General features: G+C 43.5%; 1 protein-coding gene across 3 annotated transcripts; it reads left to right on the top strand.

Annotated features, from left to right (window-relative positions):
- The first annotated feature begins 46 nt into the window (after window positions 1-46).
- On the top strand, window positions 47-19,478 carry LOC116358129 (SLAIN motif-containing protein-like). 3 transcript variants are annotated; one of them, XM_031808145.1, is made up of 8 exons: window positions 47-156; window positions 963-1,495; window positions 1,669-1,808; window positions 1,935-2,084; window positions 3,645-3,776; window positions 5,033-5,326; window positions 5,548-5,718; window positions 19,075-19,478. In XM_031808145.1, the coding sequence occupies exons 1-8, from the start codon at window positions 130-132 to the stop codon at window positions 19,377-19,379; spliced, it is 1,752 nt and encodes a 583-aa protein (XP_031664005.1). In that variant the 5' UTR covers window positions 47-129; the 3' UTR covers window positions 19,380-19,478. The 3 variants fall into 3 exon arrangements, with proteins under 3 accessions (XP_031664005.1, XP_031664007.1, XP_031664006.1); XM_031808147.1 differs by having other exon boundaries at window positions 48-149; XM_031808146.1 differs by lacking the exon at window positions 47-156 and adding an exon at window positions 166-803.
- The last annotated feature ends 99 nt before the right edge of the window (window positions 19,479-19,577 follow it).

Below are 19,577 nucleotides of genomic sequence, written 5' to 3'. Positions count from 1 at the left end.
CATGGTGTCCACAGCAGTAGTTATGAAGCCTACCGGGCGCTGCTAACAGAATAAATACATCTCAATGGAACGTCGGGGGAGTTTCCGCCGTTGGTTACCGTTATCAACAACAGCAAGCCAGGCAACAACATGATGGTGGTCCTTGTCTTGTGGGTGGTATGAAATAATCCCTATCAAACAAAAGCACCTTTTTTTGTGCTAATGGAGCCATGTATCCAAGTGTCGGTATATAACGTGTAGCATGTTGGAATACGAGCATTAGCTAGCTAGAGATTAATTATTAATTAAACCAGAAGTTTTTATCCCTAGCTAACTTTTAATTTTTTTTTACTTTGACGTTACTGTAGCTAGGTACTGTACTAGCTAAATGTGTGCTCTAGCTAGTATTTTCAGTCTTGTAGGGTATGTTGAGATGTTGTAGATAAGCAAGCTATATGACTAAATCAAGACGGTTAACCCCTTCTTATGTCATTGACTTCGTCATTTCAAAATGTCTTGACAAGTAGTCCCAGTGGGCGGTTTTATTAGAGGTCAACACTATCGGATCTGCTACAGTACAGGCTGGCCAAGTAACGTTAGGGGTATATTATGGCCGAGGACAAGATTGATGAGTGACTGGTGTGTGATCTGACTTCTCCTGTGTGATTGCTAGCAAGTCATTAACGTTACTCATCACTTATGACTGCTGTTGTTACCAAGTCTGATCCTTTCTCAGAGGCAGCTTGTCGACTCTTTAATCCACATAAGACCCTGACACTGCTTTAAAGCCATCCAAGCGGTTGAGTCTCCTGCTGTAAATCTGGGTCAGTACTGAGTGTAGTGGAGGTAACATTATTCAGTGGCTCTACATTTTGAGAGCTACTTTGGACATTGATATATCGCTTTTACTTGATGTCACTGAAAGAAAAGTTTGATTTGTGTTCTGAATTTAGTGTACAATTCAGCTGCTTTTTGTTTTTCAGTCAGTGAAAAGTGAAGAACACTGGAGAATTGGAGAGCAGTTTAGGCCGGATATCGGGATGGAGCAGGACATTGCTGCACTGGAGCTGGTAGAAGTTCGAAAGTTACATGAATTAGTGCGGAGACTAGAAATTCTAAATGAATCTCTAACGGAGAGGCGAAGAAATATCAACACCAAAAACCAGGCTTTCTCTGGTGTGCTTATCAGCTGTCCCTCTTCACTGGAGGAAAATCTAAATTGCTGTGATTTGCCAGACCCTGAACCAGCAGAGGTCAACGGTGGGGATGGTATATCTCCACCTCCTCTTGAAAGCCCCAGAGATACACTAGGTAGGCAGGATGGACACGTATATGATGGCTGTTATACACACTTGCCCCACAGTGACATGTTGGAGGAGACACACAGGCAGGGATGCATGGGGTCAGAGGAGCTGGTGGTCAGGGACACAGAGAAGAGAGCAGAGCACTCTTCTCTGGAGCTAGTGGACCTCCTGGACCTAGAAGAGTGTTGTGAGGTGGAGAATGAAGTGAGCTGGTAGGTACCTGCACAATTTGTTGATAAAACTCTAAACTGTATAGTGTCAAGAATTTGCAACTTCACTATTTTAGGCAACATTTTTGTCCATGCCTTTGCAAACCACCTTTTTTAATACCTCAGTTGCTTAATTATAATTCAGTGTTTAAGTAGAATCTCTCATTAATCATTAGGTTATATGAGTCACCCAAGAAAGGGGCATCTGCTGAGAGAAGTGATGAGTCCCCTATAAAGTGGTGCAGACAGGTCCTGGACAACCCCAGCCCTGAAACAGAGGTGGCATGTCGCACATTAATTAATATCCTGGACCAAAGCAAGTACTGCACAGTATATTACAATCTCTCTCACACAAATGGACACAGATTAAAAGTGGCCATAATTCTTTATCATCTTGAACATGTAACTCCTATTCATTTAATTTCCTTATTCTTTCCATTAGAGACGAGATGGAGTAGTATCTTTAGCAGTCGCTACCACAGACGTCCTGTAGCCTTCCCTGACACTGGCCATCGCTGCATGGGCTCACCTTCCCCTCGGTACCAGAGATCAACTGACAGAAGTCAACAAACCAACAAACCTAACAGCTCAGGTAGGGTGCAATCTGGAGAAAACAATTCCCAATTCGTAAAACTGTTCTCTCCCATGGGTGACTGTACATGCATTCAGAATGTATTCAGACCCCTTGATTTTGTACGTTACAGCCTTATTCTAAAATATATTTAAAAAAAATCCCCCTCATCAATCTACACATAATACTCCATAATGACAAAGCAAAAACAGCTTTTTAGGAATTTTTGCAACATATACATAAGTATTCAGACCCTTTACTTGGGAATGATGCTATAAGCTTTGCACACCTGTATCTGGGGAGTTTCTCCCATTCTTCTCTGCAGATTCTCTCAAGCTCAGTCAGGTTGGATGGGGAGCATCGCTGCACAGCTATGTTCAGGTCTCTCCAGAGATGTTCGATCGGGTTCAAGTCCGGGCTCTGGCTGGGCCACTCAAGGACATTCAGAGACTTGTCCCGAAGCCAGTCCTGTGTTGTCTTGGCTGTGTGCTTAGGGTCATTGTCCTGTTGGAAGGTGAACCTTCACCCCAGTCTGAGGTCCTGAGCGCTCTGGAGCAGGTTTTCATCAAGGATATCTCTGTACTTTGCTCCGTTCATCTTTCCCTCGATCCTGACTAGTCTTCTAGTCGCTGCTGCTGGAAAACATCCCCACAGCATGATGCTGCCACCACCATGCTTCATCGTAGGGATGGTGCCAGGTTTCCTACAGACAGGATGCTTGGCATTCAGGCCAAATAGTTCAATCTTGGTTTCATCAGACCAGAGAATCTTGTTTCTCATGGTCTGAGAGTCCTTTAGGTTCCTTTTGGCAAACTCCAAGCGGGCTGTCATGTGCCTTTTACTGAGGAGTGGATTCTGTCTGGCCACTACCATAAAGGCCTGATTGGTAGAGTGCTGCAGAGATGATTGTCCTTCTGGAAGGTTCTCCCATCTCCACAGAGGAACTCTGGAGCTCTGTCAGAGTGACCAAGGCCCTTCTCCCCTGATCGCTCAGTTTGGCTGGGCGGCCAGCTCTAGGAAGAGTCTTGGTGGTTCCAAACTTCTTCCATTTAAGAATGATGGAGGCCACTGTGTTCCTGGGGACCTTCAATGTTTCAGAAATGTTTTGGTACCCTTCCCCAGATCTGTGCCTTGACACAATCCTGTCTCTGAGCTCTACAGACAATTCATTTGACCTCGTGGCTTGGTTTTTGCTCTGACGCGCACTGTCAACAGTAGGACCTTATATAGACAGGTGTGTGGCTTTCCAAATCATGTCCAATCAATTGAATTTAACCACAGGTGGACTCCAATCAAGTTGTATAAACATCTCAAGGATGATCAATGGAAACAGGATGCACCTGAGCTCAATTTCGAATCTCATAGCAAAGGATCTGAATACTTATGAAAATAAGTTATTTACATTTTTCATAACTTTGCTAAAATGTCTAAAAACCTGTTTTCGCTTTGATATTATAGGGTATTGTGTGTAGATTGATGAGGAAAATCAATCTTTCCAAATGCTCTGTAACTCCAACCAACTAAAGTTCCAGATTGTCCTGGTTGTATTTACTCAGTGTCTCTATTGCCTTGGTATTTCAGATGGCAATGATGCCATTTTACCACCATCAATGGACGAGAATGAGCCGAGTTTCTCAGATGACTCCATCACCATGGGCTACAGGCTGCAGGACCTCACTGATGTCCAGATCATGGCTCGCATGCAGGAAGAGAGTGAGTATGGAAAGTTTTGATTCATATACTGAACAAAAATATAAACGCAACATGCAAAACTTTCAACGATTTTACTGAGTTACAGTTCATATGAGGAAATCAGTCAATTGAAATAAATTCATTAGCCCCATATATGGATTTAACATGACTGGATATAGAGGTATGCATCTGTTGGTCACAGATACCTTAAAAAAAAAAAGTAGTGGCGTGGATCAGAATACCAGTCAGTATCTGGTGTGACCACCATTTGCTTCGTGCAGTGCAACACATCTCCTTCGCATAGAGTTGATCACGCTGTTGATTGTGGCATAGAGTTGATCAGGCTTTTGATTGTGGACTGCGGAATGTTGTCCCACTCCTCTTCAATTGCTGTGTGAAGTTGCTGGAGATTGGCAGGAACTGGAACATGCTGTCGTACACGTTGATCCAGAGCATCCCAAACATGCTCAATGGGTGACATGTATGGTGAGTATGCAGGCCATGGAAGAACTGGGACATTGTCAGTTTCCAGGAATTGTGTACAGATCCTTGCGTTATGGGGCTGAGCATTATCATGCTGAAACAAGAGGTGATGGCGGGGGATGAATGGCACAACAATGGGCCTCAGGATCTCGCCACAGTATCTCTGTGCATTCAAATTTGCAACAATAAAATGCAATTTTGTTCGTTGTCCGTAGCTTATGCCTGCCCGTACCATAACCCCACCGCCACCATGGGTCACTCTGTCCACAACAATGACATCAGTAAACTGATGGTCACACACATGGTCTGCTGTTGTGAGGCTGGTTGGAAGTACTGCCAAAATCTCTAAAACAATGTTGGAGGCGGTTTATGGTAAAGAAATTAACACTAAGTTATCTGGCAACAGCTCTGGTGGACATTTTTGCAGTCAGCAAGCCAATTGCACGCTCCCTCAACTTGAGGCATCTGTGGCATTGTGTTGAGTGACAAAACTGCACATTTTAGAGTGGCCTTCTGTCCCCAGCACAAGGTGCACCTGTGTAGTGATCATGCTGTTTAATCAGCTTCTTGATATGCCACACCTTTCAGGTGGGTGGATTATCTTGGCAAAGGAGAAAACACATTTGTGCATAACATTTGAGAGAAATAATAGTTTTGTGCTTATGGAACATTTCTGTGAAATTTTATTTCAGCTCACTTTACATGTTGCGTTTATATTTTTGTTCAGTGTAAATACTATGCATATCTACTTTACTTGTGGACAGTGTGTTTGACAGTGTTTTCCTTGTCCCAAGGTTTACGACAGGACTATGCCTCCATCCCTACTGCCCCCACACCGTTCAGGGGTCCTGGTGCATCCATGCTGTCACCTTCTAATTATAGCTACAGTGATCTGGAGTTCGACAAGTATAGCCTGGAGGACACAGTCGCATACACACCGCCTCCCAGCCAGCTGCCCCACTACCGCCGTTCCCCATTGGGCCAGTCATTCAGAGCCATATCCCAGCCTGGTTACAGCAGCCAGCTGCCAAGGCCTCCCAGTCAAGCGACCACTCAATCTAAGCTGTTTAAGATTGCAAAGAGCAGAGGTAAAAAGAGCACCTATAACAGGCAACATGGAAAATTCCTTTTGATACACAAATATACACATTGACTTTTACATTATTATTTTTTACATATCGGCAGCACTCTTTAAAGTGGTGTGATGTCACATAGAACATTCTTTACTCCTATCAGTTTATCATAATCTGCTATGTGTGTTTCACCCGATTGTATGTGAAATGGGAGATAACCCAGAATGTTGTTGTAGAGGGTCTGAGAAGCAGCATGTTCAACCAGGATTCACCTCCTCGCACCAGCCTTCGCTCTCTCCAGGCAGTCAGGAACAGCCGCAACCTGGAGGCCAACGGCCAGCTCCTCACAGACCACCCCACCTCCCGCCTCACCTACCCTGTAGCAGGGTCAACCAGATCTCCACCAGGTGGGTTGGCATTTTAGTAGGGATAAGATATGACTAAACCTTGCCCGCCACCATGTACAGTTGAAGTCAGAAGTTTACAAACACTTAGGTTGGAGTCATTAAAACGTGTTTTTCAACCACTCCACAAATTTCTTGTTAACAAACTATAGTTTTGGCATGTCGGTTAGGACATCTACTTTGTGCATGACACAAGTCATTTTTCCAACAATTGGAAACACTGTATCACAATTCCAGTGGGTCAGAAGTTTACATACACTAAGTTGACTGTGCCTTTAAACAGCTTGGAAAATTCCAGAAAACAATGTCATGGCTTTAGAAGCTTCTGATAGGCTAATTAACATAATTTGAGTCAATTGGAGGTGTACCTGTGGATATATTTCAAGGCCTACCTTCAAACTCAGTGCCTCTTTGCTTGACATCATGGGAAAAATTTTAAAAAATCAGCCAAGACCTCAGAAAAAACATTATAGACCTCCACAAGTCTGGTTCATCCTTGGGAGCAATTTCCAAACGCCTGAAGGTACCACGTTCATCTGTACAAACAATAGTACGCAAGTATAAACACCATGGGACCACGTAGCCGTCATACCGCTCAGGAAGGAGACGCTTTCTGTATCCCAGAGATTAACGTACTTTGGTGCGAAAAGTGCAAATCAATCCCAGAACAACAGCAAAGGACCTTGTGAAGATGCTGGAGGAAACAGGTACAAAAGTATCTATATCCACAGTAAAATGAGTCCTATATCAACACAACCTGAAAGGCCGCTCAGCAAGGAAGAAGCCACTGCTCCAAAACTGCCATAAAAAGACAGACTATGGTTTGCAACTGCACATGGGGGCAAAGATCACACTTTTTGGAGATATGTCCTCTGGTCTGATGAAACAAAAATAGAACTGTTTGCCATCGTTATGTTTGGAGGAAAAAGGGGGAGGCTTGCAAGCCAAAGAACACCATCCCAACCGTGAAGCATGGGAGTGGCAGCATCATGTTGTGAGGATGCTTTGCTGCAGGAGGGTCTGATGCACTTCACAAAATAGATGGCATCACGAGGTAGGAAAATTATGTGGATATATTGAAGCAACATCTCAAGACATCAGTCAGGAAGTTAAAGCTTGGTCGCAAAAAGATCTTCCAAATGGACAATGACCCCAAGAATACTTCCAAAGTTGTGTCTAAATGGCTTAACGGCATCAAAGTCAATGTATTGGAGTGGCCATCACAAAGCCCTGACCTCAATCCTATAGAACATTTGGAGGCCTACAATGAGGCCTACAAACCTAACTCAGTTACACCAACTCTGTCAGGAGGAATGGGCCAAAATTCACACAAATTATTGTGGGAAGCTTGTGGAAGGCTACCCGAAACGTTTGACCCAAGTTAAACAATTTAAAGGCAATGCTACCAAATACTAATTGAGTGTATGTAAACTTCTGACCCACTGGGAATGTGATGAAAGAAATAAAAGCTGAAATATAGATCATTCTCTCTACTATTATTCTGACATTTCACATTGTGACTGTTTGAGGTTGTGGACAGGTGTCTTTTATACTGATAACAAGTTCAAACAGGTGCCATTAATACAGGTAACGAGTGGAGGACAGAGAAGCCTCTTAAAGAAGAAGTTACAGGTCTGTGAGAGCCAGAAATCTTGCTTGTTTGTAGGTGACCAAATACTTATTTTCCACCATAATTTGCAAATAAATTCATAAAAAATCATACAATGTGATATTCTGGATTTTTTTCCCCTAATTTTGTCTGTCATAGTTGAAGTGTACCTATGATGAAAATTACAGGCCTCTCTCATCTTTTTAAGTGGGAGAACTTGCACAATTGGTGGCTGAATAAATACTTTTTTGCCCCACTGTACATCCACAGGTACACCTCCAATTGAGTCAAATGATGTCAATTTGCCTATCAGAAGCTTCTAAAGCCATGACATAATTTTCTGGAATTTTCCAAGCTGTTTAAAGGCACAGTCAACTTAGTGTATGTAAACTTCTGACCCACTGGACTTGTGATACAGTGAATTATACGTGAAATAATCTGTCTGTAGACAATTGTTGGAAAAATTACTTGTGTCATGCACAAAGTAGATGTCCTAACCGACTTCCCAAAACTATTGTTTGTTAACAAGACATTTGTGGAGTGGTTGAAAAAACAGTTTTAATGACTCCAACCTAAGTGTATGTAAACTCCCGACTTCAACTCTATTTACTATATGGAGACAGAAACATAAACATTTTACCTTATCATAAGTAGACATAATTGCAAATGATAAAATCCTTGCAATATAATTTTTTTAAAACAATTTAGTTACAAATGTAACTTTAATTAAATGAGTTGACTCTTCACATGGGATGATTTCACTGAACAACAAAAGAAAGGGAATATTGAATGATCCTCATTGATCCATCGCATCTCCCAAAAACGTTTTCAACATACATCTGTAAAATGAGGCCTCATCTTCACTGTCACTTTCCAACCTTGTTGAGGATGGCTCGTTGTCAGGCTCAAAATGCCTCAAATTTGCCCGGATGGCCACCAGTTTTTCAACCCTTGTATTGGTCAGCCTGTTGCGTGTTTTGGTGTGTGTGTTCCTTAACAAGGACAAGTTGCGTTCTGAGGCGGCTGGTGTTGGTGGGATTTGGAGGATGATGGAGGCAACAGGGGAAAGAGCCTCAGATCCACAAAGTCCCTTCCACCAGGTGGCTGATGAGATGTAACAGACTTCGGGCAGAAGTCTTTAAGCTTTTTGATGTATTTCAGAATTGCAGTTTCCTCTGCTTGGAGCACCACTGAAGTGGGCAGGGCTGTACAGATGTCTTCTCTTACATCTGCAAGCAGAGTCTGAACATCAGACAGGGTGGCATTGTCTCCCACAATCCGTGCAATGGCTACTGCTATAGGTTCTAGGAGTTTCAGGCTGCTTACCACTCACTCTCTCCCAAAATACATCATCAAGGAGGATCCTCTTGATGGGGCTGTCCATATCGGCAGACTGTGATATGGCCATTTCTTGGAGAGACTCCTTCCCCTCCAGGAGACTGTCAAACATGATGAACCACCCCAACAGGTGTTGCAGGGCAGCTTCAATGTGGTGCTCTTATTCTTCTCACTTTCCTTGGTGAGGTAGATTGCTGATAATAGCTAACCATTTCCTTGGTTCTCTTGTAGAGTGTATCCATTGTTTTCAGTGCCATGATGTCCTTGAGGAACATATTCAATGCATGAGCAGCACAGCCAATGGGTGTGATGTGAGGGTAGGACTCCTCCGCTTTAGACCAAGCAGCCTTCATGTTCACACATTGTCTGTCACCAGTGAAAATAACTTCTGTGGTCCAAGGTCATTGATGACTGCCTTCAGCTCATCTGCAATGTAGAGACCGGTGTGTCTGTAGTCCCTTGTGTCTGTGCTCTTGTAGAATACTGGTTGAGGGGTGGAGATGATGTAGTTAATTATTACTTTGCCACGAACATTCGACCACCCATCAGAGATGATTGCAATACAGTCTGCTTTCTCTATGATTTGCTTGACCTTCACTTGAACTCTGCTGAACTCTGTATCCAGCAAATTAGTAGATAACGCATGTCTGGTGTGAGGGGTGTATGCTGGGCGAAGAACATTCAGAAATCTCTTCCAATACACATTGCCTGTGAGCATCAGAGGTGAACCAGTTGCATACACAGCTCGAGCAAGACATTCATCAGCATTTCTCTGACTACGTTCCTCCATTGAGTCAAAAAAACTCTGATTCCAGGAGGACCATGAGCTGTTGCTATCGATAAGGTGTCTGATTCATCATTTTCACCTCAAATAGAAGTAGGGGGACTTTTGTCAGAGGGTGCTTGTTGTGAGCACTGAGGGAACTTTATGCACTTGGCCAGATGGTTATGCATCTTTGTTGCATTCTTCACATATGATTTGGCACAGTATTTGCAAATGTACACAGCTTTCCCTTCTACATTAGCTGCAGTGAAATGTCACCACACATAAGATAGTGCCCGTGGCATTTTCCTGTAAAGATGTAAAAAAAATAACAAATACAATTCCATGTACAGATACAGTGCCTTGCGAAAGTATTCGGCCCCCTTGAACTTTGCGACCTTTTGCCACATTTCAGGCTTCAAACATAAAGATATAAAACTATATTTTTTTGTGAAGAATCAACAACAAGTGGGACACAATCATGAAGTGGAACGACATTTATTGTATATTTCAAACTTTTTTAACAAATCAAAAACTGAAAAATTGGGTGTGCAAAATTATTCAGCCCCTTTACTTTCAGTGCAGCAACCTCTCTCCAGAAGTTCAGTGAGGATCTCTGAATGATCCAATGTTGACCTAAATGACTAATGATGATAAATACAATCCACCTGTGTGTAATCAAGTCTCCGTATAAATGCACCTGCACTGTGATAGTCTCAGAGGTCCGTTAAAAGCGCAGAGAGCATCATGAAGAACAAGGAACACACCAGGCAGGTCCGAGATACTGTTGTGAAGAAGTTTAAAGCCGGATTTGGATACAAAAATATTTTCCAAGCTTTAAACATCCCAAGGAGCACTGTGCAAGCGATAATATTGAAATGGAAGGAGTATCAGACCACTGCAAATCTACCAAGACCTGGCCGTCCTCTAAACTTTCAGCTCATAAAAGGAGAAGACTGATCAGAGATGCAGCCAAGAGGCCCATGATCACTCTGGATGAACTGCAGAGATCTACAGCTGAGGTGGGAGACTCTGTCCATAGGACAACAATCAGTCGTATATTGCACAAATCTGGCCTTTATGGATATCCATAAAAAGTGTCGTTTAAAGTTTGCCACAAGCCACCTGGGAGACACACCAAACATGTGGAAGAAGGTGAACTTTTTTGGCAACAATGCAAAACGTTATGTTTGGCGTAAAAGCAACACAGCTCATCACCCTGAACACCCTATCCCCACTGTCAAACATGGTGGTGGCAGCATCATGGTTTGGGCCTGCTTTTCTTCAGCAGGGACAGGGAAGATGGTTAAAATTGATGGGAAGATGGATGGAGCCAAATACAGGACCATTCTGGAAGAAAACCTGATGCAGTCTGCAAAAGACCTGAGACTGGGACAGAGATTTGTCTTCCAACAAGACAATGATCCAAAACATAAAGCAAAAATCTACAATGGATTGGTTCAAAAATAAACATATCCAGGTGTTAGAATGGCCAAGTCAAAGTCCAGACCTGAATCCAATCGAGAATCTGTGGAAAGAACTGAAAACTGCTGTTCACAAATGCTCTCCATCCAACCTCACTGAGCTCGAGCTGTTTTGCAAGGAGGAATGGGAAAAAATTTCAGTCTCTCGATGTGCAAAACTGATAGAGACATACCCCAAGCGACTTACAGCTGTAATCGCAGCAAAAGGTGGCGCTACAAAGTATTAACTTAAGGGGGCCGAATAATTTTGCACGCCCAATTTTTCAGTTTTTGATTTGTTAAAAGAAATTGAAATATTCAATAAATGTCGTTCCACTTCATGATTGTGTCCCACTTGTTGTTGATTCTTCACAAAAAAAATACAGTTTTATATCTTTATGTTTGAAGCCTGAAATGTGGGAAAAGGTCGCAAAGTTCAAGGGGGCCGAATACTTTCGCAAGGCACTGTAGATAGTTAAGCAGTTAGATTAAACAACTCCTTTGTAAGATACATGTTTTAAAATAAAACATGTATGGAAACAGGTGAATTAACACTCCTCAGTTAGCAGGCTCAAGCAAGCTAAAACCCACATGGTAGCAAAAACTAACTAGTTAGAAATGATTTAAACACACTTTGCTGTAGGCTACTATTTACTAGTTAACAAAAAAATCATGTATGTCATATAAAATATATTCACCCCACCCAGTATTGTAATCAAAAGCATGTAGTCCTTGGCTCAGACAGTGTAGTAGTGTGGACTCAATAGCATCTCATTAGTGAGCAAGATCTTGAAGATCAGCTGTACATGTGATGGAAGAATGCACTATGCATGCAGAGGGTTGCAATTCCATTGAATTGGGGATAGTTTAACCAAAATATGCCACAAGACCTAGAATTGCCTTTTGTGTGTTCACTGTAATAAGCAAACTTTTTTGATGAATTTAAGAAAAATTCCCAAAATTCCCGGTCTTAACTTGCCATGGAAAATTTCTGGAAATTTCCCGAAAAGTTTCCGACACTTTGCAACCCCAATCCTGAGGAGTGGCTTCCATCTGGCCACTCTACGATAAAGGTCTGATTGGTGGAGTGCTGCAGAGATGGTTGTCCTTCTGGATGGTTCTCCCATCTCCACAGAGGAGTCAGTTTTACTCCTGGCTCAGAGTTTGTCTGAGCAGTGTCTAGCCTTTTACTGCAGTGGGCTTAATCGGGGTCACAGAGTGATTCTTGGTAGTCTTAAACAGATCTATTTTGAAACAAAAGTATTACAACTCACACACATGGTTACGGTCTTAAAAAAAGAAGACACCTGTACCATGTCATTTATAGTTTAATTCAAATAAAAAATGTATTGGTCACATACACGTGTTTAGCAGATGTTATTGTGGGTGTAGCGAAATGCTTGTGTATTCAATGTGGAGTTTGCATCCCAATATTTCACTTTATATACATCACAGAAGACTGAAATATAACAAAACTGTTTGACATAGAAACACCGGATTTTCGTCAGTTAAAAAAAAAACTTTTAACAATGAAATTATGAAAAATATGAACATTCCATCCATGAGGCCAAACAAGGCACTTTTGGTCATTTTTTATTTATTTATTTTACCTTTATTTAACCAGGTAGGCAAGTTGAGAACAAGTTCTCATTTACAATTGCGACCTGGCCAAGATAAAGCAAAGCAGTTCGACAGATAAAACGACACAGAGTTACACATGGAGTAAAAACAAACATACAGTCAATAATGCAGTATAAACAAGTCTATATACAATGTGAGGTGAGAAGGGAGGTAAAGGCAAAAAAGGCCATGATGGCAAAGTAAATACAATATAGCAAGTAAAATACTGGAATGGTAGTTTTGCAATGGAAGAATGTGCAAAGTAGAAATAAAAAATAATGGGGTGCAAAGGAGCAAAATAAATAAATAAATTAAAATTAAATACAGTTGGGAAAGAGGTAGTTGTTTGGGCTAAATTATAGGTGGGCTATGTACAGGTGCAGTAATCTGTGAGCTGCTCTGACAGTTGGTGCTTAAAGCTAGTGAGGGAGATAAGTGTTTCCAGTTTCAGAGATTTTTGTAGTTCGTTCCAGTCATTGGCAGCAGAGAACTGGAAGGAGAGGCGGCCAAAGAAAGAATTGGTTTTGGGGGTGACTAGAGAGATATACCTGCTGGAGCGTGTGCTACAGGTGGGAGATGCTATGGTGACCAGCGAGCTGAGATAAGGGGGGACTTTACCTAGCAGGGTCTTGTAGATGACATGGAGCCAGTGGGTTTGGCGACGAGTATGAAGCGAGGGCCAGCCAACGAGAGCGTACAGGTCGCAATGGTGGGTAGTATATGGGGCTTTGGTGATAAAACGGATTGCACTGTGATAGACTGCATCCAATTTGTTGAGTAGGGTATTGGAGGCTATTTTGTAAATGACATCGCCAAAGTCGAGGATTGGTAGGATGGTCAGTTTTACAAGGGTATGTTTGGCAGCATGAGTGAAGGATGCTTTGTTTTGCGAAATAGGAAGCCAATTCTAGATTTAACTTTGGATTGGAGATGTTTGATATGGGTCTGGAAGGAGAGTTTACAGTCTAACCAGACACCTACGTATTTGTAGTTGTCCACGTATTCTAAGTCAGAGCCGTCCAGAGTAGTGATGTTGGACAGGCGGGTAGGTGCAGGTAGCGATCGGTTGAAGAGCATGCATTTAGTTTTACTTGTATTTAAGAGCAATTGGAGGCCACGGAAGGAGAGTTGTATGGCATTGAAGCTTGCCTGGAGGGTTGTTAACACAGTGTCCAAAGAAGGGCCGGAAGTATACAGAATGGTGTCGTCTGCGTAGAGGTGGATCAGGGACTCACCAGCAGCAAGAGCGACCTCATTGATGTATACAGAGAAGAGAGTCGGTCCAAGAATTGAACCCTGTGGCACCCCCATAGAGACTGCCAGAGGTCCGGACAGCAGACCCTCCGATTTGACACACTGAACTCTATCAGAGAAGTAGTTGGTGAACCAGGCGAGGCAATCATTTGAGAAACCAAGGCTGTCGAGTCTGCCGATGAGGATATGGTGATTGACAAATCAAATCAAATCAAATTTATTTATATAGCCCTTCGTACATCAGCTGATATCTCAAAGTGCTGTACAGAAACCCAGCCTAAAACCCCAAACAGCAAGCAATGCAGGTGGAGAAGCACGGTGGCTAGGAAAAACTCCCTAGAAAGGCCAATACCTAGGAAGAAACCTAGAGAGGAACCAGGCTATGTGGGGTGGCCAGTCCTCTTCTGGCTGTGCCGGGTGGAGATTATAACAGAACATGGTCAAGATGTTCAATGTTCATAAATGACCAGCATGGTCGAATAATAATAAGGCAGAACAGTTGAAACTAGAGCAGCAGCACAGTCAGGTGGAAGTTGAAACTGGAGCAGCAGCATGGCCAGGTAGACTGGGGACAGCAAGGAGTCATCATGTCAGGTAGTCCTGGGGCATGGTCCTAGGGCTCAGGTCAGTTGAAACTGGAACAGCAGCATGGCCAGGTGGACTGGGGACAGCAAGGAGTCATCATGTCAGGTAGTCCTGGGGCATGGTCCTAGGGCTCAGGTCCTCCGAGAGAGAGAAAGAAAGAGAGAAGGAGAGAATTAGAGAACGCACACTTAGATTCACACAGGACACCGAATAGGACAGGAGAAGTACTCCAGATATAACAAACTGACCCCAGCCCCCCGACACATAAACTACTGCAGCATAAATACTGGAGGCTGAGACAGGAGGGGTCAGGAGACACTGTGGCCCCATCCGAGGACATCCCCGGACAGGGCCAAACAGGAAGGATATAACCCCACCCACTTTGCCAAAGCACAGCCCCCACACCACTAGAGGGATATCTTCAACCACCAACTTACCATCCTGAGACAAGGCTGAGTATAGCCCACAAAGATCTCCGCCACGGCACAACCCAAGGGGGGGGGGGGGCGCCAACCCAGACAGGATGACCACAACAGTGAATCAACCCACTCAGGTGACGCACCCCCTCCAGGGACAGCATGAGAGAGCCCCAGCAAGCCAGTGACTCAGCCCCTGTAATAGGGTTAGAGGCAGAGAATCCCAGTGGAAAGAGGGGAACCGGCCAGGCAGAGACAGCAAGGGCGGTTCGTTGCTCCAGAGCCTTTCCGTTCACCTTCCCACTCCTGGGCCAGACTACACTCAATCATATGACCCACTGAAGAGATGAGTCTTCAGTAAAGACTTAAAGGTTGAGACCGAGTTTGCGTCTCTGACATGGGTAGGCAGACCGTTCCATAAAAATGGAGCTCTATAGGAGAAAGCCCTGCCTCCAGCTGTTTGCTTAGAAATTCTAGGGACAATTAGGAGGCCTGCGTCTTGTGACCGTAGCGTACGTATAGGTATGTACGGCAGGACCAAATCAGAGAGATAGGTAGGAGCAAGCCCATGTAATGCTTTGTAGGTTAGCAGTAAAACCTTGAAATCAGCCCTTGCTTTGACAGGAAGCCAGTGTAGAGAGGCTAGCACTGGAGTAATATGATCAAATTTTTTGGTTCTAGTCAGGATTCTAGCAGCCGTATTTAGCACTAACTGAAGTTTATTTAGTGCTTTATCCGGGTAGCCGGAAAATAGAGCATTGCAGTAGTCTAACCTAGAAGTGACAAAAGCATGGATTAATTTTTCTGCATCATTTTTGGACAGAAAGTTTCTGATTTTTGCAATGTTACGTAGATGGAAAAAAGCTGTCCTCGAAATGGTCTTGATATGTTCTTCAAAAGAGAGATCAGGGTCCAGAGTAACGCCGAGGTCCTTCACAGTTTTATTTGAGACGACTGTACAACCATTAAGATTAATTGTCAGATTCAACAGAAGATCTCTTTGTTTCTTGGGACCTAGAACAAGCATCTCTGTTTTGTCCGAGTTTAATAGTAGAAAGTTTGCAGCCATCCACTTCCTTATGTCTGAAACACATGCTTCTAGCGAGGGCAATTTTGGGGCTTCACCATGTTTCATTGAAATGTACAGCTGTGTGTCATCCGCATAGCAGTGAAAGTTTACATTATGTTTTCGAATAACATCCCCAAGAGGTAAAATATATAGTGAAAACAATAGTGGTCCTAAAACGGAACCTTGAGGAACACCGAAATTTACAGTTGATTTGTCAGAGGACAAACCATTCACAGAGACAAACTGATATCTTTCCGACAGATAAGATCTAAACCAGGCCAGAACATGTCCGTGTAGACCAATTTGGGTTTCCAATCTCTCCAAAAGAATGTGGTGATCGATGGTATCAAAAGCAGCACTAAGGTCTAGGAGCACGAGGACAGATGCAGAGCCTCGGTCCGATGCCATTAAAATGTCATTTACCACCTTCACAAGTGCCGTCTCAGTGCTATGATGGGGTCTAAAACCAGACTGAAGCATTTCGTATACATTGTTTGTCTTCAGGAAGGCAGTGAGTTGCTGACAGAGTCGAAAGCCTTGGCCAGATCAATGAATACGGCTGCACAGTAATGTTTCTTATCGATGGCGGTTAAGATATCGTTTAGGACCTTGAGCGTGGCTGAGGTGCACCCATGACCAGCTCTGAAACCGGATTGCATAGCAGAGAAGGTATGGTGAGATTCGAAATGGTCGGTAATCTGTTTGTTGACTTGGCTTTCGAAGACCTTAGAAAGGCACGGTAGGATAGATATAGGTCTGTAGCAGTTTGGGTCAAGAGTGTCCCCCCCTTTGAAGAGGGGGATGACCGCAGCTGCTTTCCAATCTTTGGGAATCTCAGATGACACGAAAGAGAGGTTGAACAGGCTAGTAATAGGGGTGGCAACAATTTCGGCAGATAATTTTAGGAAGAAAGGGTCCAGATTGTCTAGCCCGGCTGATTTGTAGGGGTCCAGATTTTGCAGCTCTTTCAGAACATCAGCTGAATGGATTTGGGAGAAGGAGAAATGGGGAAGGCTTGGGCGAGTTGCTGTTGGGGGTGCAGTGCTGTTGTCCGGGGTAGGAGTAGCCAGGTGGAAAGCATGGCCAGCCGTAGAAAAATGCTTATTGAAATTCTCAATTATGGTGGATTTATCAGTGGTGACAGTGTTTCCTATCTTCAGTGCAGTGGGCAGCTGGGAGGAGGTGTTCTTATTCTCCATGGACTTTACAGTGTCCCAGAACTTTTTTGAGTTAGTGTTGCAGGAAGCAAATTTCTGCTTGAAAAAGCTAGCCTTGGCTTTTCTAACTGCCTGTGTATAATGATTTCTAGCTTCCCTGAACAGCTGCATATCACGGGGGCTGTTCGATGCTAATGCAGAACGCCATAGGATGTTTTTGTGTTGGTTAAGGGCAGTCAGGTCTGGGGAGAACCAAGGGCTATATCTGTTCCTGGTTCTAAATTTCTTAAATGGGGCATGTTTATTTAAGATGGTTAGGAAGGCATTTAAAAAAAATATCCAGGCATCCTCTACTGACGGGATGAGATCAATATCCTTCCAGGATACCCCGGCCAGGTCGATTAGAAAGGCCTGCTCGCAGAAGTGTTTCAGGGAGCGTTTTACAGTGATGAGTGGAGGTCGTTTGACCGCTGACCCGTTACGGATGCAGGCAATGAGGCAGTGATCGCTGAGATCTTGGTTGAAGACAGCAGAGGTGTATTTAGAGGGGAAGTTGGTTAGGATGATATCTATGAGGGTGCCCGTGTTTAAGGTTTTGGGGAGGTACCTGGTAGGTTCATTGATTATTTGTGTGAGATTGAGGGCATCAAGTTTAGATTGTAGGATGGCTGGGGTGTTAAGCATGTTCCAGTTTAGGTCGCCTAGCAGCACGAACTCTGAAGATAGATGGGGGGCAATCAGTTCACATATGGTGTCCAGAGCACAGCTGGGGGCAGAGGGTGGTCTATAGCAGGCGGCAACGGTGAGAGACTTGTTTTTAGAGAGGTGGATTTTTAAAAGTAGAAGTTCAAATTGTTTGGGTACAGACCTGGATAGTAGGACAGAACTCTGCAGGCTATCTTTGCAGTAGATTGCAACACCGCCCCCTTTGGCAGTTCTATCTTGTCTGAAAATGTTGTAGTTTGGAATTAAAATGTCTGAGTTTTTGGTGGTCTTCCTAAGCCAGGATTCAGACACAGCTAGAACATCCGGGTTGGCAGAGTGTGCTAAAGCAGTGAATAGAACAAACTTAGGGAGGAGGCTTCTAATGTTAACATGCATGAAACCCAGGCTATTACGGTTACAGAAGTCGTCAAAAGAGAGCGCCTGGGGAATAGGAGTGGAGCTAGGCACTGCAGGGCCTGGATTCACCTCTACATCGCCAGAGGAACATAGGAGGAGTAGAATAAGGGTACGGCTAAAAGCTATGAGAATTGGTCGTCTAGAACGTCTGGAACATAGAGTAAAAGGAGGTTTCTGGGGGCGATAAAATAGCATCAAGGTATAATGTACAGACAAATGTATGGTAGGATGTGAATACAGTGGAGGTAAACCTAGGTATTGAGTGATGAAGAGAGAGATATTGTCTCTGGAAACATTGTTGAAACCAGGAGATGTCATTGCATGTGTGGGTGGTGGAACTAATAGGTTGGATAAGGTATAGTGAGCAGGACTAGAGGCTCTACAGTGAAATAAGCCAATAAACACTAACCAGAACAGAAATGGACAAGACATATTGACATTAAGGAGAGGCATGCTTAGTCGAGTGATCAAAAGGGTCCGGTGAGTGGAGAGGTTGGTTGGTGATTTAGACAGCTAGCCAGGGCATCGGTAGCAAGCTAGCATAGGATGGAGGTCTGTTGTTAGCCACCTCCTGCGCTCCGTCAGTAGATTAGTGGGGTTCCGTGTGGTAGAGGGGATCAATCCAAATCACACAACAACAACAAAAATAAAAACAATAGATATAGTTATAGAGGCCCAAGAAGAAAACATAATAATAATAATAAAAAATAAATAAAAAATTGACCGCAGGATAGGGCTACCATCATCCTTAAACTAACTGACCTGGGAGTTTTTTTTGTCTTAAAACAGGTTTTAACAGGATTCCTAGGAACTATTCTGCGATGCTTTGTGGATACGGGTTCAGATCTCAACCCAATCAAACACTTTTATAGAAGATTCTGGAGCTGCCTTTTTTTAACTTGGCTTATTTCAGACAAGACATGTTTAGTCCATAACATTTCCAAACTTGTGATTGCCTCCTAGGTGAGTCTTCAGTCAGGCTTAGGAGTGGTGGCCGATCTTCATCCATTTCTGCCAAAACCTTGAACTCCAGTGACCCCCCTGCAACTGGAGCAGCACGGCAGTCCCTGAGAGAATCATTTCAGGCCTTGTCTATTAGAGGGCTGCCGAGAGCCCAGTCCCTCATCCCCTCTGGTTTGAGGATCCCCTGTCCCAGTAAGGACTTTTCAGTTGGAGGGTACCTATCAAGTCATGTCTATGTCTCCCCTGAGAGGTCGACTACCATGGCTTGGGGCAGACTGGGGCAGCCTGCCAATACCCATAGGTAAAAAGGTATACTCAATGTTTCTCAGTGATTCCTCAGTAATCTGTAACATACTCTCACTCAAAATAACTCCACTTAATTTATTAAAGCACATTAAACAGTAGGTTTGGTTTCTGTGAATTTGAATTTAATTATTGTTTTCTTCCGCCAATCATGCAGTGCTGGCTTATTTTGTGTGGCTTCACAATCCCTTCCACTGCAA

Source organism: Oncorhynchus kisutch, linkage group LG28, assembly GCF_002021735.2.
Source record: "Oncorhynchus kisutch isolate 150728-3 linkage group LG28, Okis_V2, whole genome shotgun sequence".
NCBI classification, from domain to species: domain Eukaryota; kingdom Metazoa; phylum Chordata; class Actinopteri; order Salmoniformes; family Salmonidae; genus Oncorhynchus; species Oncorhynchus kisutch.
The sequence above is the reverse complement of the archived record's forward strand: the minus strand, read 5'-3'. Positions and strand labels throughout refer to the sequence as shown.